Source organism: Oenanthe melanoleuca, chromosome 25 (genome assembly GCF_029582105.1).
Source record: "Oenanthe melanoleuca isolate GR-GAL-2019-014 chromosome 25, OMel1.0, whole genome shotgun sequence".
Taxonomy (NCBI): Eukaryota; Metazoa; Chordata; class Aves; order Passeriformes; family Muscicapidae; genus Oenanthe; species Oenanthe melanoleuca.
The window spans coordinates 5447767-5475255 of NC_079358.1; the positions used below are offsets into that span (position 1 = coordinate 5447767).

General features: G+C 58.4%; 4 protein-coding genes across 4 annotated transcripts in view; 1 reads left to right on the forward strand and 3 right to left on the reverse strand.

Annotated features, from left to right (window-relative positions):
* PFAS (phosphoribosylformylglycinamidine synthase) overlaps positions 1 to 1625 on the reverse strand; it is a 19968-nt gene extending 18343 nt beyond the window's left edge. The window contains exon 1 of the mRNA XM_056510840.1: positions 1131 to 1625. Within this exon, the coding sequence (XP_056366815.1) occupies positions 1131 to 1625 (495 nt within the window). The remainder of the gene's footprint in view (positions 1 to 1130) is intronic.
* The window catches only part of PSMC4 (proteasome 26S subunit, ATPase 4), a 68704-nt gene extending 58653 nt beyond the window's left edge, over positions 1 to 10051 (reverse strand). Inside the window, exon 1 of the mRNA XM_056510349.1 lies at positions 9661 to 10051. The gene's annotated coding sequence lies outside the window, so the exon portion shown is untranslated. The remainder of the gene's footprint in view (positions 1 to 9660) is intronic.
* Positions 1710 to 22158, forward strand: GUCY2D (guanylate cyclase 2D, retinal). The gene is made up of 21 exons (XM_056510841.1): positions 1710 to 3312; positions 4054 to 4355; positions 5644 to 5998; positions 7250 to 7334; positions 7427 to 7523; positions 7775 to 7908; positions 8633 to 8690; positions 9204 to 9284; positions 10624 to 10800; positions 11906 to 12062; positions 12805 to 12954; positions 13309 to 13338; positions 13672 to 13790; positions 15446 to 15609; positions 16435 to 16627; positions 17376 to 17550; positions 18048 to 18146; positions 19198 to 19292; positions 19965 to 20050; positions 21073 to 21178; positions 21587 to 22158. Exons 1-20 carry the CDS (start codon positions 1710 to 1712, stop codon positions 21161 to 21163), a joined length of 4251 nt encoding a protein of 1416 aa, XP_056366816.1. The 3' UTR covers positions 21164 to 21178; positions 21587 to 22158.
* ZNHIT1 (zinc finger HIT-type containing 1) lies at positions 22149 to 27451 on the reverse strand. The gene is made up of 5 exons (XM_056510383.1): positions 27371 to 27451; positions 25119 to 25289; positions 24505 to 24584; positions 23789 to 23958; positions 22149 to 22467 (listed from the first exon to the last, which is right to left on the reverse strand). The coding sequence occupies exons 1-5, from the start codon at positions 27393 to 27395 to the stop codon at positions 22446 to 22448; spliced, it is 468 nt and encodes a 155-aa protein (XP_056366358.1). The 5' UTR covers positions 27396 to 27451; the 3' UTR covers positions 22149 to 22445.
* Between the last annotated feature and the right edge of the window lie 38 nt (positions 27452 to 27489).

The window sequence follows — 27489 nt, forward strand, 5'->3', positions numbered from 1 at the left end:
CGTTCCCCAGGTGACATTCCCCAGGTGACAGGTGTCATTCCCCAGGTGACATTCCCCAGGTGACATTCCCCAGGTGACAGGTGACATTCCCCAGGTGACGTTCCCCAGGTGACATTCGCCGGGCGCTGTGTCCCAGGTGACACGTGACGCTGGCGCAGGTGACGCACAGGTGACGTCACCGCTCCCGGAATAGCCGGGCGGGATTAGGGCGGGGACAGAGGGGACAGAGGTGACAGCGGGACGGGGGTGGCACTGGGGGGGAGGGACACACGGCAGGCGACAAGAGGGACAGGTACCACTGGGGACAGGTGACACACAGGTGTCACTGGGTGTGTCACACAGGTGACACAGGGCACAGGTGACACCTGACAGGTGACAACAGGGACAGGTGACACCGAGGACATGTGACCCTGGGCGTGTCCCACAGGTGACCCTGGGTGTGTCCCACAGGTGACACTGGGGTGTCCCAGGTGGGGGTTTCCCCTCCCAGGTGTGTCCCTCCATTGTCCCCTCGTGTCCCCCCCTCACGTGGCCCCGCCGGTGGGGGAGGGGCGGGGATCATCCCGGTTTTACCCCTCCCCCTCCCCCCGGGATTACCGCGGCCGCGGGGGAAGATGGGAACGGGGGGGGAGGGGCAGGGCTGGCTGATTCCCCCCCCCCTCCCCTCCCCCTTACCGGAAGTGGGGATGGGAACTGACCACTGATCACCCACACTGACCACTGACCACTGACCACTGATCACCCACTGACCACTGACCACTGACCCCCACTGACCACTGACCACTAATCACCCACTGACCCCACTGACCACTGACCCCATTGACACCACTGACCACTGACCCACGGATCACCCACTGACCACTGACCCCACTGACCCCACTGACCACTGACCCCACTGACCACTGACCCCACTGACCACTGACCCCCACACTGACCACTGACCCCATTGACCACTGACCCCTCACTGGTCACTGACCCCACTGACCACTGACCCCGACTGACCACTGACCCCATTGACCACTGACCCTCACTGACCACACTGACCCCCCACTGACCATTGACCACTGACCCCTCACTGGTCACTGACCACTGACCCCACTGACCGCTCCGTGTCCCCCAGGTGTCCCCACCATGGTGACCATGGTGACATCGCTGGACGCCTCCGGCCACCCTCGGGCCTGAGTGACCGCTGGCACGGCCTGGACATGCGGCGCCGAGGGGACAGGGCTGGGGACAGCGGGGACACGGCCCGGGGTGGCACCGGCGGTGGCACTGGGACAACCTGCGGTGACACTGGGACATCCCACGGTGGCACTGGGAGAATCCACGGTGACACTGGGACAACCTGCGGTGACACTGCGACATCCCGCCGTGACATTGGGACATCCCACGGTGACATTTCCCACAGTGGCACCTGCAATTGTGACATCTCCAAGAGTGGTGGCATCTCCCACAGTGACAATTCCCACAGTGACACCCGTCACAGTGACAATTCCCACGGTGGCATTTCCCACGGTGACACTCATCATGGTGACAATTCCCATGGTGACATTCCTCACGGTGGTGACACTCGCCGTGTTGGTGTCTCCTCCCGTGGTGGCACCTCCAAAGGTGACACGTCTCATGGTGGTGGCATCTCCAGTGGTGGCATCTCCCAGGGTGACATCAGCCACAATGACGTTTTCCACGGTGGTGGCACCGCTCGGGCCATGAGCGCCTGTGGTGACACTGCCCACGGTGCTGGCATCTCCAATGGTGGCATCTCCCATGGTGACATCTCCAACGGTGGCACCTCCAACAGTGACATCTCCAATGGTGACACTGCCAATGGTGACATTGTCAATGGTGGCATCCCCAATGGTGGCACCTCCAACGATGACATCATCAATGGTGACATCCTTAGTGGTGACATCTCCAAATGTGACATCTCCAATGGTGGTGGCATCTCTAACAAGGACACATCCCATGATGGTGGCATCTCCAATGGTGACATCTCCAATGGTGACATCCTCAATGGTGGCATCTCCCATGGTGGCATCTCCAACAAGGACATAGCCCATGGTGACAATTCCCGAGGTGGCACCTCCCACAGTGGTGGCATCTCTAACAAGGACATTTCCCACGGTGTCACCTCCCATGGTGTCACCTCCAATGGTGTCACCTCCAACAGTGGCACCTCCAATGGTGACATCTCCAATGGTGACATTCCCAATGGTGGCACCTCCAATGGTGGCATCTCTAACAGGGACACATCCCATGATGGTGGCACCTCCTACGGTGACATCTCCAATGGTGACATCCTCAGTGGTGGCATCTCCAACAAGGACATCTCCCACGGTGTCTCCTCCCACGGTGTCACCTCCCACGGTGGCATTTCCATCAGTGCCACCTCCCATCGTGACAGCTCCCACGGTGGCACCTCCAATGGTGGTGGCATCTCTGACAGGGACACATCCCATGATGGTGGCATCTCCAACGGTGGCATCTCCAACAAGGACACCTCCCGCAAGACTGTCACCTCCCATGGTGGTGACATCTCCTATGGTGTCACCTCCCACGGCGGTGGCACCTCCAGCAAGGCCACCTCCTGTGACGGTGCCACCGCTGGTGCCCGCCCGTGTCCCCCGGCGCTGCCGCTGCTGCTGTCCCACCACCCGCGGTGGCCTCCCCCGCTGTCCCCCGTGCCCCTGCTGCTGCTGCTGCTGCTCCTGGTCCCCTGTCCCCAGCCCGCGGTGGCCGCCACCTTCAAGGTGGGCGTGCTGGGCCCCTGGGGCTGCGACCCGCTGCTGGCGCGGGCGCTGCCGGACGTGGCCTCGCGCCTGGCGGTGACGCGGCTCAACCGCGACCCCGAGCTGACCGCGGGCTACTGGTGGGACGCGGTGGTGCTGTCCGAGGCGTGCGCCACGCCGCAGGCCGTGGCCGGGCTGGTCAGCGCCGAGCGCTACGCCAGCGCCATCGTGGGCCCGCTCAACCCCGCGGCCTGCGGCGCCGCCGGGCTGCTGGCCGCCGCCTGGAACAAGCCCCTGGTGACGTGGGCGTGCGGCGGGGACGGGGCGGCGGCCGGAGCGGTCACTCTGGTCAACCCGCTGCCCGCCCCGGCCGCCGTGCTGCACGCCGTGCTGCGCTACTTCCGCTGGGCGCACGTGGCCGTGGTGGCCGCGCCGCAGGAGCTGTGGGTGGACACCGGGCAGGAGCTGGCCAGGGAGCTGAGGGCCAGGGGGCTGCCGGTCACCGTGGTGGCCACGGCCGGAGAGGACGAGGAGGAGGCGGAGAAGGCGCTGAGGAAGGTCCAGAGGGCGGACGGGGTGAGAGGTGAGCGGCGGGATGGACGGATGGACAGATGGACGGATGGATGGATGATGGATGGATGGATGGATGGACGGATGGATGGATGGACGGATGGATGGACGGATGGATGATGGATGGATGAATGGATGGATGGACGGATGGACGGACGGACGGATGGATGGACGGATGGATGGACAGATGGATGATGGACAGTTGGATGGACGGATGGATGGACGGATGGATGATGGATGGATGAATGGATGGACGGACGGATGGATGGACGGATGGATGATGGATAGATGGACGGATGGACAGATGGATGGATGAATGGATGGATGATGGATGGATGGATGGAGATGGTGGACATGGATGGATGAACGGATAGACAGATGGATGGACAGATGGAATTGATGAATGTGGTGGGGATGGATGGAAAGATGGACAAATGAATGGAGATGGTGGACATCAATGGATGGATGGACAGATGGTTGGACAGGTGGAATTGATGAATGTGGTGAGAATGGAAAGACAGATGGACAAATGGAGATGGTAGACAGCAATGGACAGCTGGACAGATGGATGGACAGGTGGAATTGATGAACGTGCTGGGGATGGACAGATGGACCCACGGACGGATGGATGGAATGGATGAACGTGGTGGGGATGGATGGACGGATTGACGGATGGATGGATGGGTGGACAGGCAGACAGACAGCTGCCACCCCCCACACCCCCGTGTCCGCCTGTCCGTCTGTCCGTCCCCAGCCGTGGTGATGTGCATGCACTCGGTGCTGCTGGGCGGCCGCGAGCAGCGGGTGCTGCTGGAGAAGGCCGAGGACCTCGGCATGACCGACGGCTCGCTCGTCTTCATCCCCTACGACGCGCTGACCTTCGCGCTGCCCTACCGCCGCGTGCCCTACCCCGTGCTGGCCAACAACACCAAGCTGCGCCTGGCCTACGACGCCGTGCTCACCGTCACCATCGACTCGCCCGACAACTCCTTCCGCGACGCCCTCGAGGAGGCCAAGAAATCCTACGAGGTCCCGGCCGGCCTCGATCCCGCTGAGGTGGGGGTTGGGGGGCTGGGGGGGTCCAATGGGAGGTGACCATGGCCAATGGGAGATGACCATGGCCAATGGGAGATGATCACGGCCAATGGGAGGTGACCATGGCCAATGGGAGATGATCGTGGCCAATGGGAGGTGATCATGGCCAATGGGACTTGACCATGGCCAATGGGACTTGACCATGGCCAATGGGAGATGACCATGGCCAATGGGAGCTGACCATGGCCAATGGGAGGTGACCATGGCCAATGGGAGGTGACCATGGCCAATGGGAGATGACCATGGCCAATGGGAGATGATCATGGCCAATGGGAAATGATCATGGCCAATGGGAGATGACCATGGCCAATGGGAGGTGACCATGGCCAATGGGAGATGATCATGGCCAATGGAATGACCATGGCTATCTTCATTGTCCATGGCTAATGGGAGATGACCATGGCCAACGCAAGATGACCACAGTCAATGGGACTTGACCATGGCCAATGGGAGATGACCATGGCCAATGGAAGATGACCATGGCCAATGGGAGTTGACCACAGCCAATGGGAGGCGACCATGGCCATCTTCATTGATTATGGCCAACACAAGATGACCATGAGCAATGGAAGATGACCATGGCCATCTCAGTTGACTGTGGCCGTGTTTGTTTACCATGGCCATCTTTGTTGACAATGCCCAATGGAAGATGACCATGGTCATCTCAGTTGACTGTGGCCAACACGAAAAGACCGTGGCCAATGGAAGATGACCACGGTCATCTCAATTGACCATGCCCAACACAAAACAACCACGCCCAACTCAACCCAACCACACCCAACTCAACCCAACCACGCCCAACTCAACCAAACCACACCCAACTCAACCCAACCACGCCCAACTCAACCCAACCACACTCAACTCAACCCAACCACACCCAACTCAACCGAACCACGCCCAACTCAGCGCAACCACACCCAACTCAACCCAACCACACCCAACTCAACCCAACCACACTCAACTCAACCCAACCACACTCAACTCAACCCAACCACACCCAACTCAACCCAACCACACTCAACTCAACCCAACCACACCCAACTCAACCCAACCACACTCAACTCAACCCAACCACACTCAACTCAACCCAACCACACCCAACTCAACCGAACCACGCCCAACTCAGCGCAACCACACCCAACTCAACCCAACCCCGCCCATCCCCAATCCCTCTCCGAGCCTCACCACCCACCCCGTGCTGCCCCCACCGGCGCCCCCTGACCTCACCACGCCCCCGTCCCCTCCCCAGGTGCACCCGCTCTTCTCCACCATCTACAACTCCATCTACTTCCTGGCCACGGCGGTGGAGGCCGCGCGCCGCAGCGGCCGCTGGGTGATGGGCACCAGCGTGGCCGACCACGCCCGCGACTTCCGGCTCGAGGGCTTCTGCCAAACCTTCACCGTGGACGAGGACGGCGAGGTGTCGGTGCCCTACGTGGTGCTGGACACGGACGGCAAGGGGCAGCACCTGTGGGCGGTGTACGGGCTGGAGCCCGGCACGCGCGGCCTCAGCTACCGCAGCCACAGCCCGCACTGGCCGCACAGCGCCAGCCCCGCCACCGACGCCGGCTGCTGGTTCGACTCCGGCGCCATCTGCAACGGCGGTGAGCGGGGACGGAGGGGCGGGAGGGGTGGTGGCACTGTGGTGGCACCGTGGGCAGCTTTGGTGACGGAGCAGCCGTGGTTCTGTCATGGTCGCGGTGCCACCATGGTGCTGGGTCCCCTCGTGGTCACATCCACGGTTCTGGGTCCCCTCGTGGTCACTCCCACGGTTCTGGGTTACCTGTGGTGCCACCATGGTGCTGGAGCAGTTGTAGTCCCATCATGGTTTTGGTCCCACCATGGTTCTGTCATGGTCACGGTGCCACCGTGGTTCTGGGTCCCCTTGTGGTCACTCCCACGGTTCTGGGTCACCTGTGGTGCCACCATGGTGCTGGAGCAGCTGTGGTTCCATCATGGTCACAGTGCCACCGTGGTTCTGGAATGGTGGTAGTCCTGTCATGGTTTTGGTGCCACCGTGGTTCTGGATCAATCGGTGTCACGGTGCCACCACGGTTCTGGAATGGTCATGGTGGTCACGGTTCTGGGTCCCCTCGGGGTCACTCCCATGGTTCTGGGTCACCTGTGGTGCTGTCATAGTCCTGGACCAGCCGTGGTTCCATCATGGTCATAGTGCCACCATGGTTCTGGAATGGTCATGGTGCCACCAGGGTTCTGGAATGGCCGTGGTGGTGGTCACTCCCACAGTTCTAGGTCACCTGTGGTGCCACCACGGTCCTGGACCAGCTGTGGTTCCATCATGGCCATGGTGCCACCATGGTCCTGGGTCCCCTTGTGGTTACTCCCACAGTTCTGGGTCACCTGTGGTGCCACCATAGTGCTGGACCAGCCGTGGTTCCATCATGGTCATGGTGCCACCACGGTTCTGGGTCCCCTTGTGGTCACTCCCACAGTTCTGGGTCACCTGTGGTGCCACCACGGTGCTGGACCAGCCGTGGTTCCATCATGGTCATGGTGCCACCATGGCTCTGGAATGGCCATGGTGGTGGTGACATCCACGGTTCTGGGTCACCAGTGGTCACTCCCACGGTTCTGGGTCACCTGTGGTGTCACCACAGTCCTGGACCAGCCGTGGTTCCATCATGGTCAAGGTGCCACCATGGTGCTGGGTCCCCTCGTGGTCATGGTGCCACCATGGTTCTGGAATGGCCGTGGTGGTGGTGACCTACACCATGTCCATCCATGTCCACCCATCCGTGTCCACCATGTCCATCTGTCCATCCACCCATGTCCTGGTCACTCCTGGGGTCACTCCTGTGGTCACTCCTGGGGTCACTCCTGGTCACTCTCCGCAGGGATGGACGCCGGGTTCGTGTTCCTCATGTTCCTCCTCATCGCCGCCCTCATTGCGGCCGGAGCCGCCCTGGCCTGTCACATCCGGTGGGTGGCGCTGGCGGCGCCTCGGTGTCCCCAATGTCCCCAGTGTCCCCAGTGTCCCCAGTGTCCCTGTTGTCACCTCTCTGTCCCCGCAGGCGCCGCATCCAGCAGGCTCAGCTCATGAAGGGCCCCAACAAAATCATCCTGACCATGGAGGACCTGACCTTCATCAACACCCAGAGCAGCAGACAGGTGACACGGGACACTGGGGACTTTGGGGACACTGGGGACACTGGGGACACTGGGGACACTGTGGACAATGGGGACATTGGGGGGACACTGGGGACATTGGTGACATTGGGGGGACACTGGAGACATTGGGACACTGGGGGGATGCTGGGGACACTGGGGGGACATTGGGGACACTGGGAATATTGGGGGACACTGGGGAGTGACCTGTCCCCGCGGGTCACGTGACGCCGTGGCTGGCCCCTCCCCCCCAGGTGGACAGCAGCCACGCCAGCCTGACCGGTCAGAGCGGCGGCGACACCAAGAGCGTCCGCAGCGCCGCCCCCGGGCCGGACACCACCAACGTGGGCGTGGCCGAGGTGAGGCCCCGCCCTCCGTCCCCTCCCCCGCCCCCCTGCCTGCCTGCCGCCCCTCCCCCGCGCTCGCCGGCCACCCCTCCCCCCCCCCGCTCCCCTCCCCCCTCCCCACCTGCGGGGGCGACAAGGCAAGGCCACCTCCGGAGGGACCCTGGGGTCCCCAAATTGGGGACTCCGGCCACGCCCCCCTGGCGATGATTGACAGATAGGCCCCACCCCTGAGTGAGGAGTGACAGCTGGACAGTGATTGACAGCTGGGCAGTGATTGACAGCTGATCCCGCCCTTGGGCGATGATTGACAGCTGGACAGTGATTGACAGCTGGGCAGTGATTGACAGCTGATCCTGCCCCCGGGCGATGATTGACAGCTGGGCAGTGATTGGCAGCTGATCCCGCCCCTGGGCGATGATTGACAGCTCGGCAATGATTGGCAGCTGATCCCGCCCCGGGCGATGATTGACAGCTGGGCAGTGATTGACAGCTGATCCCGCCCTTGGGCGATGATTGACAGCTGGACAATGATTGACAGCTGATCCCGCCCCGGGCGATGATTGACAGCTGGGCAGTGATTGACAGCTGGACAGTGATTGACAGCTGGGCAGTGATTGGCAGCTGATCCCGCCCCTGGGCGATGATTGACAGCTGGACAATGATTGACAGCTGATCCCGCCCTTGGGCGATGATTGCCCGCCAGGCCCCGCCCCCGGGCGATGATTGACAGCTCCTTTCCCCGTAGGATAACGCGAAGGGCAGCAGCAACCTCCCGCTGCTCCTGCTCTTGTTTAACCAGCAGGGCCTTGTCGCCTCCGTGCAGGTAAGTCCTGGCGCCAAAACCCCCCAAAATCCCCCCAAAATCCGCCCGATTCACCCCAAAACCCCGGCCTCTGCTCGCCCCTCCCCCACCCCCCGCCTGCAGCACCGCTAGTTTGACTCGGGGGAAATTGAGAATTCGGGGGAAATTTGGAATTTGGGGGAAATTTGGAATTTGGGGGAAATTTGGAGTTTGGAGGAAATTGGGAATTTGGGGGAAATTCAGAATTCAGGAGAAGTTTGGAATTTGGGGAAAATTCGGAATTCGAGGGAAATTTGGAGTTTGGGGGAAATTCGGAATTCGGGGGAAATTCAGAATTTGGGGGAAATTTGGAATTTGGGTGGGGCTGAAGTGGTTCTGGGTCGCGCTGGGGTCACTGTGGGTGGGGGGTCGTTGAGTGTCCCCAGGGTGTCCCAGGGTATCCCCAGAGTGTCCCCAAGGTGTCCCCAAGGCGTCCCCAGGTGTCCCCAGCGGCGGCCGGGGGGTGACCGAGCGCCCCCCGCCCCTCCCCCGCAGGGTGACTGGGTGTGGCTGAAGAAGATCCCGGGTGACCAGCACACCGAGGTGAAACCGGCCACCAAGCTGGCCTTCTGCAAGGTGAGCCACCGGGGGACACCGGGGGGACACCGGGGACACCGGGGGCACGGGGACGTTGTTGGGTCATGGGGACACTGAGGGGTCATGGGGACATCGTTGGGTCATGGGGACATTGTTGGGTCATGGGGACATTGAGGGACATCTCAGTGTTGGGGTCATGGGGACATCGCTGGGTCATGGGGACATTTTTGGGTCATCACGGACAAGGTTGGGCCATGGGGACATCACTGAGGGGTCACAGGGACACTGTGGGGTCTTGGGGACATTTTTGGGTCACGCTGGGACAATCCTGGACCATGGGCGGCCGTGGGGGTCCAGGCCAGGGCATGGGGAGTGAGTGCTGGGCCCCATCGCACCTGTGCCGACCTGGCCACACCTGTGTCACCTGTGCTCACCTGGTCACACCTGTGCTGGTCACACCTGTGTCACCTGTGCTGACCTGGCCACACCTGTGTCACCTGTGCTGACCTGGTCACACCTGTGCTGGTCACACCTGTGTCACCTGTGCCACCTGGTCACACCTGTGTCACCTGTGCACATCTATGTCACCTGTGCTGACCTGGTCACACCTGTGTCACCTGTGCACACCTGGTCACACCTGTGCTGGTCACACCTGTGCCACCTGTGCTCACCTGGTCACACCTGTGTCACCTGTGCCACCTGGTCACACCTGTGTCACCTGTGCACATCTATGTCACCTGTGCTGGCCTGGTCACACCTGTGCTCACCTAGTCACACCTGTGCACATCTGTGCCACCTGTGCTGACCTGGTCACACCTGTCCCACCTGTGCTGGTCACACCTGTGTCACCTGGTCACACCTGTCCCACCTGTGCTGACCTGTCCCACGGTGTCCCCACCCTGTCACACCTGTCCCCTCTCTGTCCCCATGTCCCCTGTCCCCACGTCCCCATCCCTGTCCCCACGTCCCCTCTCTGTCCCCCGTCCCCTCTCTGTCCCTGTGTCCCCACGTCCCCTCTCTGTCCCCCGTCCCCTCTCTGTCCCTGTGTCCCCATGTCCCCTCTCTGTCCCCCGTCCCCTCTCTGTCCCTGTGTCCCCACGTCCGTGTCCCTGTCCCCACGTCCCCTCTCTGTCCCCCGTCCCCTCTCTGTCCCTGTGTCCCCATGTCCCCTCTCTGTCCCCCGTCCCCTCTCTGTCCCTGTGTCCCCACGTCCGTGTCCCTGTCCCCCGTTCCCTCTCTGTCCCTGTGTCCCCTCTCTGTCCCCCGTCCCCTCTCTGTCCCTGTGTCCCCACGTCCGTGTCCCTGTCCCCACGTCCCCTCTCTGTCCCCCGTCCCCTCTCTGTCCCCCGTCCCCTCTCTGTCCCCCGTCCCCTCCCAGCTGCGCGACCTGCGCCACGAGAACGTGAACCTGCTGCTGGGGTTCTTCCACGACTGCGGCATCTTCGCGGTGGTGTCGGAGCACTGCTCGCGCGGCAGCCTGGAGGACCTGCTGCGCAACGAGGACATGAAGCTCGACTGGATGTTCAAATCCTCGCTGCTCATCGACCTCATCAAGGTGCGCGCCGGGCGGCCGGGGAGCCCTGCAGCCCACGGGGGTGGCCTTGGGGGACTGGTGGCCATGGGTGGCCTTGGGGGACTGGTGGCCATGGGATGGCCATGGTTGATTGTTGACCGTGGTGCTGTTGACCACAGCAATGGCTGACCACGGCCTTGTTGACCATGACACTGATTGTTGACGCTGGTGCTGCTGACCATGATGTCAACTGTTGACAAGACGCTGATGGTTGACCGTGACGTTGACAGTTGACCATGGTGATGTTTGTCCATGGCGTTGTTGACCACGGCGCTGTTGACCATGGAGATGGTTGGCCATGGCATTGACTGTTGACCATGATGTCGATTGTTGACCACGGCAATGGTTGACCATGGCACTGACTGTTGACCATGATGTCGATTGTTGACCATGGAGATGGGTGGCCATGGCATTGACTGTTGACCATGATGTCGATTGTTGACCACAGCAATGGTTGACCATGGCACTGACTGTTGACATGACATTGCTGACTGTGATGCTGACTGTTGACCACGACATTCTCGACCATGACGTAGATTGTTGACCACGGCATTGTTGACCATAACATTGACAGTTGACCACAGCAATGGTTGGCCATGATGTCAATTGTTGACCATGCTGATGGCTGACCACACCAATGACCGCATTGATGGTTGACCACGCCAATGACCACACCAATGGTTGATGACGTGAATGGTTGACCACAGCGACGGTTAACCATGCCCATGGTTGACCACGCCAATGGTTAACCACGCCAATGACCGCACCAATGGTTGACCACACTGATGACCACATCAATGGTAGACCACGGCAATGTCTGACCACACCCATGGTTGACCACAATGATGGCTGACCACGCCCATGGTTGACCACAATGATGGCTGACCACGCTTATGGCTGACCACGCCCATGGTTGACCACCATGATGGCTGACCACGCCCATGGTTGACCACACCAATGGTTGACCACGCCCATGGTTGACCACAATGATGGCTGACCACACTCATGCTTGGCCCCGCCAATGACCCCGCCCACGGCTGACCACTCCCACGGTGACCGCGCCGCTGACCGCGCGCCGTCCCCGCAGGGCGTGCGGTACCTGCACCACCGCGACGTGGTGCACGGGCGCCTCAAGTCGCGGAACTGCGTGGTGGACGGGCGCTTCGTGCTCAAGGTCACCGACCACGGCTTCAACCAGCTGCTGGAGGCACAGCGCGTGCCGGCCCCGCCGCCGCAGCCCCACGGTGAGGGCGGGGCCGGGGCGGGGCCTCAGGGATGAATGGCGGCTCTGTGAGGGGTGTGGCTCTAGGGTGGGTGTGGTCAATGGGGTGTGGCCTTGAGGGTGGGTGGGGCTCGTGAAAGGGGTGTGGGTTTTTATTGAGGGGTGTGGCCTTTGTGAGAGGCGTGGCTTTTGGCTTCGGGGCGTGGTCTTGGTGTTGGGTGAGGCTTTTGTTTTAGAGGTGTGGCTTGTGGGGAAAGGGCGTGGCTTTTGATTTAGGGGTGTGGCCTTGGTGTGGGGCGTGCCTCATTGTTTAGGGGCGTGGTTTCCAATTTAGGGACATGGCTTTAGGTTTTGGGATGTGGCTTTTTGTATAAGGGCGTGGCTTTTTATTTAGGGGCGTGGCCTTTTGGGTTGGATGTGGCTCCTTATTTAGACACATGGTTTTCGATTTAGAGGTGTGGCCTGTGAAAGGGGCGTGGCTTTTAGGTTTAGGGGTGTGGCCTATGGGTGTGCCCGGGACACTGAGGGGCGTGGCCTCAAGGATGGAGGTGGAGCTTGGGAAAGGAGGCGTGGTCACACCCAAATAAGGCATGGCCAGGCCATCCAGTAGATGTGGGCGTGGCTTGTCCAAAAGGGGGCGTGTCCAGGCAGTGACACACCCCCTGTGGGCGTGACCTGACCCTCAATCGACCTCCCCTTGGCGGCTGGGTTGGGGTGGGCGGGGTTCAGGGGTGGGCGTGTCCGAGGCTGGCCCCGCCCCGCAGAGCGGCTGTGGACGGCGCCCGAGCTGCTGCGGGACGCGGCGCTGGAGCGGCGCGGCTCCTTCCGGGGGGACGTCTACAGCATCGGCATCATCATGCAGGAGGTGATCTGCAGGAGCCCCCCGTACTGCATGCTGGGGCTGCCCCCCGAAGGTCAGCACCCCAAAACTGACCCAAAACACCCCAAAACTGACCCAAAACTGACCCCAAAACTGACCCCAAAACTGACCCCAAAACTGACCCAAAACTGACCCCAAAACTGACCCCAAAACTGGCCCCAAAACTGACCCAAAAATGACCCCAAAACTGACCCAAAAACACCCCAAAACTGACCCCAAAACACCCCAAACCTGACCCCAAACTGACCCTAAAACACCCCAAAAACTGACCCAAAATACACCCCAAAACTGACCCAAAGCTGAGCCTAAAACTGACCATAAAACTGAGCCTAAAACCCACCCCAAACTGACCCCACACACTGACCTCTCACCTGGCCCTCACCTGCAGAGATCATCGAGAAGGTGCGGCGCCCGCCCCCCCTGTGCCGCCCCAAACTGACCCCAAAGTGACCCCACACCTGACCCCAAAATGACCCCACACCTGGCCCCACACTGACCCCACACCTGGCCCCACACTGACCCCACACCTGACCCCAAAGTGACCCCACACCTGGCCCCACACTGACCCCACACCTGACCCCACACACTGACCCCGAACTGACCCCTCACCTGCCCCACACCTGCAGAGATCATCGAGAAGGTGCGGCGCCCGCCCCCCCTGTGCCGCCCCAAACTGACCCCCAAACTGACCCCACACCTGACCCCTCACCTGCCCACACCTGCAGAGATCATCGAGAAGGTGCGGCGCCCGCCCTGTGCCGCCCCGCCGTCTCGGCCGACCAGGCGCCGCTCGAGTGCATCCACCTGATGAAGGAGTGCTGGAGCGAGCAGCCCGAGAAGAGACCCACCATCGACCAGGTGTTCGACCAGGTGAGGCACACCTGGGCACAGGTACGGGAAGCTGGGACCAGTATGGGATGGTGGGACCAGTATGGGACAGGTGTGGGGTGATGGGAGCACCAAGAGAGGAGACCCCACCATCGACCAGGTGAGGCACACCTGGGCAGGTGCGACACACCTGGGCACCGGTACGGGGTGCTGGGACCAGTATGGGACAGGTGTGGGACAGGTGTGGGGCAATGGGAGCACCAAGAGAGGAGACCCCACCATTGACCAGGTGTTCAACCAGGTGAGGCACACCTGGGGACAGGTATGGGGTTTCCATGCAGTGCTATGGGATTCCATGGGATCCTATGGGGTTCTGTGGGGTTCTATGGGGCTCTATGGGGTTCTATGGGATTCCATGGGGTTCTATGGGATTCCATGGGGTTCTATGGGGCTCTATGGGGTTCTATGGGGTTCTGTGGGGTCTCCATGGGGATCCATGAGGTTCTCTGCGGTTCTATGGGATTCCATGGGGTTCTATGGGATTCCATGGGGTTCTATGGGGCTCTATGGGGTTCTATGGGATTCCATGGGGTTCTATGGGATTCCATGGGGTTCTATGGGATTCCATGGGGTTCTATGGGGTTCTGTGGGTCTGACCCCACCCGTGGGTCAGTTCAAGGGCATCAACAAGGGCCGCAAGACCAACATCATCGACCCCATGGGGCTCTGTGGGGTTCTGTGATGCTTCCACGGGATTCCATGGGGCTCTATCAGATTCCATGGGGTTCCATGGTATCCTATGGGGTCTCTATGGGATCCTATGGGACTCTATGGGGTTCCATGGGGTTTCATGGGGATCTATGGGATCCTATGGGACATTATGGGGTTCCAGGGAATTCTATGGGGTTCCATAAGATTCCATGGGGTCCTATGGGGTTCTATGGTGTTCCCTGGGTTTCTATGGGGTTTTTTGGGGTTCTATGGGATTCTGTGGGGTCCCATGGGTCTGACCCCCGCCCGTGGGTCAGTTCAAGGGCATCAACAAGGGCCGCAAGACCAACATCATCGACCCCATGGGGCTCTGTGGGGTCTCCATGGGATTGTATGGGATCCTGCAGGATTCTATGGGGTTCCATGGGGTTCTACGGCATTCCCTGGGATTCTATGGGATTCTATTGGGTTCTATGGGGTTCCCTGGGATCCTATGGGAGCCTATAGGGCTCTATGGGGTTCTGTGGGTCTGACCCCACCCGTGGGTCAGTTCAAGGGCATCAACAAGGGCCGCAAGACCAACATCATCGACCCCATGGGGCTCTGTGGGCTCTCCATGGGATTCTATGGGATTCCTTGGGGTACTATGGGATTCCATGGGTTTCTATGGGATCCTATGGGGTTCTGTGGGGTTCTATGGGATTCCATGGGTTTCTATGGGATCCTATGGGGTTCAATGGGATTCTGTGGGGTTCTATGGGGTCCCGTGGGTCTGACCCCGCCCGTGGGTCAGTTCAAGGGCATCAACAAGGGCCGCAAGACCAACATCATCGACCCCATGGGGCTCTGTGGGCTCTCCATGGGATTCTATGGGATTCCTTGGGGTACTATGGGATTCCATGGGTTTCTATGGGATCCTATGGGGTTCAATGGGATTCTGTGGGGTTCTATGGGGTCCCGTGGGTCTGACCCCGCCCGTGGGTCAGTTCAAGGGCATCAACAAGGGCCGCAAGACCAACATCATCGACTCGATGCTGCGCATGCTGGAGCAGTACAGCAGCAACCTGGAGGACCTGATCCGCGAGAGAACCGAGGAGCTCGAGATCGAGAAGCAGAAAACCGACAAGCTGCTGACCCAGATGCTGCCGCCGTGGGTCACCGGGGGGGCTGGGGGGTCAGGGGTGGGGGGCGCCCCGTGGGTCCCACACGGAGATTTGGGGTGGAAGGGCCTGCAGGTGTTGGTGCCTGAGCCGTGGGGCAGGAGGGGGCAGTGGGGGCAGTTATGGGACATAACTGACCCTCACTGACCATCACTGACCCTCACTGACCATTACTAACCCCTCATTAACCCCTCAATGACTGCTGCTGACCACTCAGGTCGGTGGCTGAGGCGCTCAAGATGAGCACTGACCATCACTGACCCCTCATTAACCCCCCACTGACCATCACTGCCCATAACTGCCCCTCACTGACCATAACTGACCACTGAGGTCGGTGGCCGAGGCGCTCAAGATGGGCACTGACCATCACTAACCCCTCATTAACCCCTCACTGACCATCACTAACCCCTCATTAACCCTTCACTGACCATCACTAACCCCTCATTAACCCTTCACTGACCATCACTAACCCCTCATTAACCGTCACTGACCATCACTGACCCTCACTGACCACCAGGTCGGTGGCCGAGGCACTCAAGATGGGCACTGACCGTCACTGACCATCACTGACCGTCACTGCCCCTCACTGACCATCACTGCCCATAACTGCCCCTCACTGACCATCACTGACCCTCACTGACCATCACTGCCCCTCACTGACCATCACTGACCCCCATTAACCCCTCACTGACCCTGACCACCAGGTCGGTGGCCGAGGCACTCAAGATGGGCACTGACCATCACTGCCCCTCACTGACCATCACTGACCCTCACTGACCATCACTGACCCCCATTAACCCCTCACTGACCGCCAGGTCGGTGGCCGAGGCGCTCAAGATGGGCACGCCGGTGGAGCCCGAGTACTTCGAGGAGGTGACGCTCTACTTCAGCGACATCGTGGGCTTCACCACCATCTCGGCCATGAGCGAGCCCATCGAGGTGGTCGACCTGCTCAACGACCTCTACACGCTCTTCGACGCCATCATCGGCTCCCACGACGTCTACAAGGTGGCCACAGGGGCCACAGGGGCGTGGGGGGAGTGGTCAGGCATCGGTGGGCAGTGGCAGTGGCAAGGTGGTGGTTGTGGTCAGTTGGGTGTGGGTGGTCAGTTTGGGATGGGTTTGGGGTCAGTGGTGACTACAAAGTGACCACAATGGTGGCCTTTGTCACTCGGTCATGGGTGGTCACTTCAGGTCAGTGGTGACTGCAAAAATGGTGGCCGTGGTCACTCAGTCAAGGGTGGTCACTTCAAGAAGGCGGGTTGAGGTCAACGGTGGCTACAAAGTGACCACAATGGTGGCCGTGGTCACTCACTCATGAGTGGTCACTTCAGGATGGGAGTTGGGGTCAGTGGTGGCCACAAGGTGGCGACCATGGTCAAGGTGGCCCCACGGTGGTCCAAGCCACGGTCTTGACTTTGACCACCAAGGAGTGACCACATGGCCACCAAATGCAGATTCCTGGTGGAATCCAGGGCTTTGTCCATCAAGGAGTGACCACATGGCCACCAAATGCAGATTCCTGGTGGAATCCAGGGCTTTGTCCATCAAGGAGTGACCACATGGCCACTAAATGCAGATTCCTGGTGGTCCCCATGGTCTTCGGGGGCATGTCCAATGTGACGGTCAAGGTGGCCCCATGGTGGTCCAAGCCAGTCACCAAAAAGTGACCACACAAAGTCCCTAATGAGATGGGCGTGTCCATGGGCGTGCCCATGGGCGTGCCCCACCCCGACCCCGCCCCTTCCCCGCCCAGGTGGAGACCATCGGCGACGCCTACATGGTGGCCTCGGGGCTGCCCAAGCGCAACGGCAACCGGCACGCGGGCGAGATCGCCAACATGTCGCTGGACATCCTGAGCTCCGTGGGCACCTTCAAGATGCGCCACATGCCCGAGGTGCCCGTGCGCATCCGCATCGGGCTGCACTCCGGTACGGACGCGCCCCGGCCACGCCCACTTGGCCACGCCCATGGATGGTCGCCATGTGTTGGTCAATGGGTCAAGTTGGGTGGGGTCACGTTGGTCAAGGTCTTAGAGGCCACGCCCACCTGGTGTTGGATCAATGGCCACGCCCACTCTTGGCCATGCCCCTTGTAGGACACGCCCCTAAGGCCACGCCCAATGTGGTCACACCCATGACCACACCCACATGGAGTTGGTGCAATGGTCACTCCCATTCTTAGCCACGCCCCTTGTAGGACACGCCCCCTAAGGCCACACCCCTATTGGCCACACCCACCAATGACCACACCCTCATTGGCCACACCCTCAATGTTCATCACTCATTGACCGCTCCCTTTTATGACTCCTCCCCTTTGTGACTCCTCCCCTTTTATGACTCCTCCCCTTTGTGACTCCTCCCCTTTTATGACTCCTCCCCTTTGTGGCTCCTCCCCTCTGTGACCCCGCCCCCTGCCCCGCCCCCAGGCCCGTGCGTGGCCGGAGTGGTCGGGCTGACCATGCCGCGGTACTGCCTGTTCGGGGACACGGTGAACACGGCGTCACGCATGGAGTCCACCGGGCTGCGTGAGTGACAGGGACACTGGGGGGACTGGGGACACTGGGGACACTGGGGGGATTGGGGACACTGGGGGGTTTGGGGACATTGAGACACTGTGGGGATTGGGGACACTGGGGGGATTTGGGGACACTGGGGACATTGGGGACATTGGGGACATTGAGGACATTGGGGACACTTGGGGATACTGGGGACACTGGGGGGATTGGGGACATTGGGGACACTGGGGGGATTGGGGACATTGGGGACACTGGGACACTGGGGGGATTGGGGACACTGGGGACACTGTGGGGATTGGGGACACTGGGGGGACTGGGGGGATTGGGGACATTGGGGACATTGGGGACAGTGGGGGGACTGGGGACATTGGGGACAGTGGGGGGACTGGGGACAAGGGGGACATAGGGACACTGGGGACATTGGGGACATTGGGGACACTGGGGACATTGGGGACACTGGGGGGATTGGGGACAGTGGGGGGACAGTGGGGACATTGGGGACACTGGGAGGACAAGGACAGGGGACAGGTCCATGGCATTTTTTTTTGGTTTTTTGGGGGGATTTCTTTGGGTTTTTTGGGGTGGTTTTGGTTGGATTTTTGGTTTAGGTTTTTTGGGGGTTTTTTTTGTGGCTCTTTTGGGGAGGGTTCTTGGGGTGTAATTGGGTTTTTTTGTAATTTTTGGGGTGTTTTTTGGGGCGTTTTTTGGGATGGTTTTTCGGTTTTTTTGGGGGTGCTTTTTGGGGATTTATTAAAGTGTATTTGGGTTTTTTTTTGGAGATTCTTTGGGGGGTATTTTGTTTTTTTCTTGGTTATTTTTGGGGATTTTTTTTTTGTATTTTTGGGGTGCCTTGTGTATATTTTTGGGGTGGCTCTGGGGTGTTTTTGGGGTCTCTGACCCCCCGTTCCCCTCAGCCTATCGCATCCACGTGAACCAGTGCAGGGCCCTGGGAGGGTCAGGGTCAGTCTGCGGGGTTTGGGGTCGGTCCCAGGGGGATTTTTGGGGTATTTTTGGGGTATTTTTGGGTTTTTTTGGGGTCTCTGATCCCCCGTCCCCCCAGCCTATCGCATCCACGTGAACCAGCGCACCGTGGCGATCCTGCTCTCGCTGAAGGAGGGGTTCAAGGTCGACATCCGCGGCAAGACCGAGCTCAAGGTGAGCCCAAAACACCCCAAAACCGACCGGGGGACCCCAAAAACTGACCAGGGAACCCCAAAATATCCCCAAAACCAACCGGGGAGCCCCAAAAACCCACCAGGGAACCCTGAAATACAAAAAAAAAACCCAACAGGGGAATCCCAAAAACCAACAAAGGAACAACAAAATAACCAAAAACCAAACGGGTAACCTCAAAATACCGCAAAACCGACTGGGAAACCCCAAAACCCCTGACCCCATAACTGACCCCTGACCCCATAACTGACCCCTGACCCTATAACTGACCCATAGCTGACCCCTGACCCCATAATTGACCCCTGACCCCAAAACTGACCCCATAACAGGGTAAGGGGGTGGAGGACACCTATTGGCTGTGCACCATTGCTCCCTGACCCCATAATCCCATAACTGACCCCTGACCCTTAACTGGCCCCAAAACTGACCCCTGATCCCATAACTGACCCTATAACCCTATAACTGACCCCTGGCCCCATAACTGACCCTACAACTGACCCCATAACTGACCCCTGACCCTTTAACTGACCTTATAAGTAACCCTTGACCCCATAAGTGACCCCTGACCCTATAACTGACCCTATAACTGACCCTATAACCCCTCAACTGACTCCCAACCCCGTAACTGACCCCATAACTGACCCTATAAACCAGGGTAAGGGTGTTGAGGACACCTATTGGCTCGTGGGGCGCGAGGGCTTCACCAAACCCATCCCGACCCCGCCCGACCTCCTGCCGGGGTGAGTGACGGGGTCACCGTGGGGTTGGGGGGCGGTTTTGGGGTCAGGGGTGGGTTATGGGGTCAGGGAGGGGTTATGGGGCAGTTATGGGGTCAGGGATGAGTTATGGGGCAGTTATGGGGTCAGGGGGGCAGTTTTGGGGTCAGTTATGGGGTCAGGGGTGTTATTGGGTCAGTTATGGGGTCAGGGGGGCAGTTTTGGGGTCACTTATGGGGTCAGGGGTGTTATGGGGTCAGTAATGGGGTCAGGGGGGTTATGGGGTCACTTATGGGGTCAGGGGTGTTATGGGGTCAGTTATGGGCTCAGGGGTGTTATGGGGTCAGGGGTGGTTATTGGGTCAGTTATGGGGTCAGGGGGGCAGTTTTGGGGTCAGTTATGGGGTCAGGGGGGCAGTTATGGGGCACTTATGGGGTCAGGGGTGTTATGGGGTCAGTTATGGGGTCAGGGGTGTTATGGGGTCAGTAATGGGGTCAGGGGGCAGTTATGGGGTCACTTATGGGGTCAGGGGTGTTATGGGGTCAGTAATGGGGTCAGGGGGGGTTATGGGGTCACTTATGGGGTCATGGGTGTTATGGGGTCAGTAATGGGGTCAGGGGGGTGGTTATGGGGTCAGTTATGGGATCATGGGTGGTTATGGGCTCACTATAGGGTCAGGGGTGGTTATGGGGTCACTTATGGGGTCATGGGTGTTATGGGGTCAGTAATGGGGTCAGGGGTGTTATGGGGTCACTTATGGGGTCAGGGGTGTTATGGGGTCAGTAATGGGGTCAGGGGGGATGGTTATGGGGTCAGGGAGGTTTATGAGGTGTGGAGTGTGGAATTTTGGGGGGTTTCTTTGGGAAGAAACAAAAAATCTTGGGGGGGAATTTTGGTGGGGGGGGGACAGACACCCGAGCTCCCAAATCCAGGTAAACAATGAGGGGGTGGGGACCTGAAAATCCCCCCAAAAATTCTAAATAACAAGCAAAAAAAAATTCAAAAACCCCAAAAACCTCCCAAAAACCTCCCAAAATCCCACAAAGCGCGAGCAACCACGGGATCAGCCTGGACGAGATCCCGGCCGAGCGGCGCCGGAAGCTGGAGAAGGCGCGGCCGGGCCAGGTGCTGAAATAGCCCCGCCCACGGCAGGTGAGACCACGCCCACATGGATAAACCACACCCAAATAAACCACGCCCACTTGGGGGCAATCCATGCCACTATAAGCCCCGCCCAGCTGAGATAAAACCCCACCCAAATAAACCACGCCCACTGGGGGGATAAACCACACCCAAATAAACTCCACCTACTGGCATAAACCCCGCCCAAATAAACCCTGCCCACCAGGATAAACCACGCCCAAATAAACCCCACCCACCGGGGATAAACCACGCCCATGTGGGTTAAACCAAGCCCCTGTAAGCCCCGCCCACCTGGTGTGCAGCCACGCCCCCAGATGTCACACAAACCACGCCCCTCATCTGACCACACCCACCCCTTCCCCTCCCCCGCTCATTTGCATCTCATTTGCATCTCATTTGCATGCATTGTTCCCACAGCCGCCGGCGGCCTCGCCCTGCCCCCGAGGGGCGGAGCCAGCGATGATTGGACCCCGCCCTGGTGACGTCACAGGAGGCGGAGCCCGGGCGCAACAAGGGGATGTGGGGGCGGGGCTTGGACCGGAAGGGGAGGGGCTTGGCCCTTTCAGGGATGTGCTTTGACCCAAAAGTGGGCGTGGTTTGTAATTGTGGGCGGAGCCTGGCCCTTTAAGGGGCGTGGCGTGGCTTTGTGGGCTATGCTTTCCCCAAAAAAGGGGCGTGGCTTGGCCCCCAGCAGCCAATAGGATCTCGACTCTCATGAAGGGGCGGAGCCCTCAGGGGATGTTTGTCCAATCAGAGCCCAGGCGGCCATGTTGGACCCTCAGAGCCGGCCAATGGCGGCACAGCTCCGCTCTTAAAGGGCCAGTGCGCAGGGTTGGTGTTTTTGTCTTTCCTTTTTTTTTTTTTTCGCTTTTCCCGGATTTTTCCCATTCCCGAGGCTCCGCCCCCTTCCCTCGGCCCCTCCCCCGCCCCCGTAGCTCTGCCCTCCCCCCTCCCCCCTCAATAAACTCAATCCCAAAGATTTTGGTAGGAAAAAAAACCGATTTTGGTTCAACACGGGCGCGGCCGCCGCCACCTTGGGGGGGTGTGGCCAAAGTGTCCATTTTAGGGGGTGTGGCCATGGCAGCCATTTTGGGATGGGGCTGTGGCCATGGCAGCCATGTTGGTGTTATAGCCTTGGCGGCCATCTTGGGGGTGGAGCTTTGGTGGCCATTTTGAGGGCAGGATTAAACCAAGCAGGGTCACGGCGGCCATTTTGGGGTGGGGTCACAGCAGCCATGTTGTGGGTGTGGCCGTGGCAGCCATGTTGGGGGAGGGGTCACACCGTCCACTTCAGGCACCTGTGGGGGCGGGGAGGGGCAGGGAAAGGTCAGTATCCCAAGTATCCCGTTCCAACGAGGATTTTTCCCATTTTTCCTGCTTTATTCCCATTTTCTTCTTTATCTCATGTTTTATCCCAATTTTCCTGGATTGTTCCCCAGGTTTTTTTTTTTTCCCACAGTTTCTCTCTTTTTCCCCCATTTTCTCACATATTTTCCCTTTTTTCCTGGGTTTTCTTCTTATTTTTCCTGGTTTTTTTTCTCCATTTTTTTGCTGTTTTTTCCCTTTTTTTTTTACCGCTTTCGGTAAAAATATTTTTGGGTTTTTATTTCAATTTTTGGGGTTTTTTGGGCTCTATCCCATACCTGGTGCGTGCCCAGGCAGCGGCTGCAGCAGTACCTGGCCCCGCAGGTGACACAGGTGTGTCCCCACTCCCACTGGCCCATTTTTTCACTGTTTTTTCCCATTTTTTTCACCGCTTTTTCCCATTTTTTCACCGTTTTTTCCCGTTTTCCTCATTTCTAACCCCGTTTTCTCAGGGTTTTTTACCTGGTGTCCTGGTGCGTGCCCAGGCAGCGGCTGCAGCAGTACCTGGCCAGGCAGGTGACACAGGTGTGTCCCCACTCCCACTGGCCCATTGCTCATGTTTTTTTCCCATTTTTTCACCATTTTTTTCCCATTTTTTCATGGCTTTTTCCCATTTTTTCACCGTTTTTTTTCCCATTTTTTCACCGTTTTTTTTCCCATTTTTTCACCGCTTTTTCCCATTTTTTCACTGTTTTTCCCATTTTTTCACCGCTTTTTCCCGTCTTCCTCATTTCTAACCCCGTTTTCTCGGGGTTTTTTACCTGGTGTCCTGGTGGGTGCCCAGGCAGCGGCTGCAGCAGTACCTGGCCAGGCAGGTGACACAGGTGTGTCCCCACTCCCACTGGCCCATTGCTCATGTTTTTTTCCCATTTTTTCACCGCTTTTTCCCATTTTTTCATGGCTTTTTCCCATTTTTTCACCGTTTTTTTTCCCATTTTTTCACCGTTTTTTTTCCCATTTTTTCACCGTTTTTTCCCGTTTTCCTCATTTCTAACCCCGTTTTCTCGGGGATTTTTACCTGGTGTCCTGGTGTGTGCCCAGGCAGCGGCTGCAGCAGTACCTGGCCCCACAAGTGTGTCCCCACTCCCACCTACCCCATTGTTCATGGCTTTTTCCCATTTTTTCACTGTTTTTTCCCATTTTTTCACCGTTTTTTTCCCATTTTTTCACCGTTTTTTTCCCGTTTTTTCACCGCTTTTTCCCATTTTTTCACCGCTTTTTCCCGTTTTCCTCATTTCTAACCCCGTTTTTTACCTGGTGTCCTGGTGCGTGCCCAGGCAGCGGCTGCAGCAGTACCTGGCCCCGCAGGTGACGCAGGTGTAGCCCGAGGGGAAGCCGCACACGGCGCAGAAATGGCGCTGGGGCAGCCGGGACGGGGCGGCCGCGGCCGAGACGTAATTGGGGCCCTCGGCCGCGCTCAGGTTCTGCGATTCCGGCAAAATTCGGGACGTTTGGGGGATTTTGGGAGGTGGGATTAGCACAAACCACACCCAAATCCAAAATTCAGATGCGAAATCGGCCCAAAAATCCAGGATTTAGATGCGAAATCAGCCCCAAAATCCCCCAATTGTTCCCCCCAATTTTCCCAAATCCACAAAAATTTTCCCAAATTCCCTCCAAAAGCAACCACATTTTCCAAATTTTCTCCAAATCCCCCGATTTTTCCCCAATTCCTCCAAGTTTTCACTAGATTTTCCCCAAAGATTCCCCTAATTTCCCAAAGTTTTCCCAAAACTTCCCCAAACCTCCCCAAATTCCCCCAAAGTTTCCCCAAAATTTCCCCCAGATTTTTCCAAATATCCCCAAATTCCCCAATTACCCCAAATTTCCCCTAATTTCCCCAAATTTTTCCAAAATCCCCCCAAATTTCTGCCCAAATCCCCCAAATAGTGCACAAATTCCCCAAAATTTTACCAAATCTCCCCAATTTTTCCCCCAGTTTTTCCAAAATCCCCCCCAAATTTCCCCACCTGCTCCTCCAGCAGCGCCTGGAAGTTTTTGCGGAAGCGCAGCTTGAAATGATCGCCCCGAGTTTTCTTCTTCTTCTTGCCTGGGGACCCCAAAAATTATCCCAAAAATCACCCCAAAATCAGCCAAAATCTCCCCAAAAGTCAACCCAAAAATCATCCCAAAAATCACCCCAAAACCATCCTAAAATCACCCAAAAATCGCCTCAAAACTCACCTCCAAATCATCCCAAGAATCCCCTAAAATCACCACAAAGTTACCCCAAAAATCACCTCAAAAATCACCCCAAGATCATACCAAAATCACCCCAAAAATCCCTTAAAATCACCCAAAAATCACCGCAAAATCACTCCAAAATCCTCCAAAAATCACTCAAAAGTCACCCCCAAATCACCCCAAAATTGATGCACTCTGCCCTGGGATCTCCCAAAACGACTCCAAAACTGAGACCCCCCCCAAAATCCTCCCTCAAATCCCCATTCCCGTTCCCAAATCCCTCCCAAATCCCGTACTGGTCTCGGCGGTGTCGCTGAAGTGCGGCAGCCGCTTCCCAGGACCCCCCAAAAACCCCCTAAATCCCCCCCAAATCCCCCCCAGGACCCCCCAGGCCCCGCACCGGTCTCGGCGGTGTCGCTGAAGTGCGGCAGCCGCTTCCCGGGCCGCGGCAGCCCCGCCTGCGGGTCGTCCCCGAAGTTGTCGTTCTCCAGCGCCTCCAGCTGCCGGTGCAGCCGCCGCTGCCGCGTGGCGCCGTCCAGCACCCGCCGGGGGGCGCCCTCGGGCACGCGGGCTGCGAAAAAGGGGGGACACGGGGTCAGGGGGGCGCCCCCAAAACCGGGGGTCACCCCCCAGGAAACGGCGATCCCGGATAAAAAAGGGAATTGTGAAAAAAAAAAAGGGATTCCCAAAAATCGGGACCTGGTGGGGGCGCCGTCGGGCATGCGGGCTGCCCAAAAGGGGGGACACGGGGTCAGGGAGGAGCCCCAAAAATCGGGGGTCACCCCCAAAAAACGGCGATCCCTGAAAAAAAAATACCCCAACAAAAAACCAAAAATTTCCCCGAAAAGAACCGTGAATCTCCGCCCAAAAAACCGAAAATTCCCCCCCAGAAAAAGGGGATCCCTCCCAAAATGGAATCCCGAAAAAAAAAAATCCCAGGAATAAAAGGGAATTCTAAAAATAAAAGGGAATTCCCAAAAATCGGGACCCGGTGGGGGCGCCGTCGGGCACGCGGGCTGCCCAAAAGGGAGGACACGGGGTCAGGGAGGAGCCCCAAAAATCGGGGGTCACCCCCCAAAAAACGGCGATCCCGAATAAAAAAAAAATCCCTCCAAAAAACCAAAAATTCCTCGAAAAAAAACCGTGAATCTCCGCCCAAAAAACCGAAAATTCCCCCCCCAGAAAAAGGGGATCCCTCCCAAAAAGGAATCCCGAAAAAAAAAATATCCCAGGAATAAAAGGGAATTCTAAAAATAAAAGGGATTCCCAAAAATCGGGAATCCCAAAAACCGAGAATCCCCCCATCTCAAAAAAATCGGGAATTCCCCCCGAAAAAAATCGAGAATTCCCCCCAATAACCGGAATGAATTCCCACCAAAAAAACCGGAATCTCCTCCCAAAAAACGGAGAATTCCCAAAAATCGGGAAATTAAAAAACCGAGAATCCCCCTCTGCAAAAAAACCGCGAATTATCCCCGCCAAAAAACGGGGAATTCTCCCCGAAAAAATCCAGGAATGCCCCCCAAAAAATCGGGAATCTCCTCCAAAAAAAAAAAAAAAAAAAAAAAAAAAAAAAAGGGAATCGCCTAAGAAAACCGGGAATGCCCGCCCCCCAAAAAAACGGGAATTTAGAGGAAAAAAAACCGGGAATTCCTCCGCAAAATCAGGAATTCCTTCCCAAAAAACCGGGAATGGCCCCCCAAAAGTGGGAATTTCCAAAAATCCGGCCCATCCCCTCAGGAACCGGTAATAAAAAAAAAAAATCGGGAACGGACCCCCCGCAAAACAACGGGAATGCCGAAAAAAATGGGAATTTCCCTTCACGCCAAAAAAACGGGAATTCCAAATAAACTGGGAATTCCCGCCCCCCCAAAAAAACGGGAATGCCCAAAAAAACCGAGACCCCCAAAACCGAACCGGGACCCCAAACCGAACCGGGACCCGCAAACAGAACCGGGACCCCAAATCAGCACCGGGACCCCAAATCAGCACCAGGACCCCAAACAGAACCGGGACCCTCAGAACCGGGACCCCAAATCAGCACCGGGACCCCAAATCAGCACCGGGACCCCAAATCGGCACCGGGACCCCAAAGCAGCACCGCGACCCCAAATCAGAACCGGGACCCCAAGCAGCACCGGGACCCCAAATCAGAACCGGGACCCCAAACAGAACCGGGACCCTCAAACAGAACCGGGACCCCCAAAACCGAACAGGGACCCCAAATCAGAACCGGGACCCGCAAACCGAACCGGGACCCCAAAGTAGCACCGGGACCCCAAATCAGCACCGGGATCCCAAATCAGCACCGGGACCCCAAAACCGAACAGGGACCCCAAATCAGCACCGGGACCCCAAACCGAACCGGGACCCCAAATCAGCACCGGGACCCCAAATCAGCACCGGGACCCTCAAACAGAACCGGGACCCCAAACCGAACCGGGACCCCAAATCAGCACCGGGATCCCAAATCGGCACCGGGACCCCAAACCGAACCGGGACCCCAAACCAGAACCAAGACCCCAAAAGAGAACCGGGACCCCAAAGCAGCACCGGGACCCCAAATCAGCCCCGGGACCCCAAATCAGCACCGGGACTCCCCGAATTAACCCCCAAACCCCTCAGAACCCCCCGGGCCCGCGCTCCCCTCACCCGACGTTTTCTTCTCCCCCATCATGAGGCGACTTCCGGCGAGCCGCTCTTCACTTCCGCCCTCTCTGAGGCAGCTTCCGCTCCCGCCTAATCCCACTTCCGCTCTCAGCCCCTGCCGC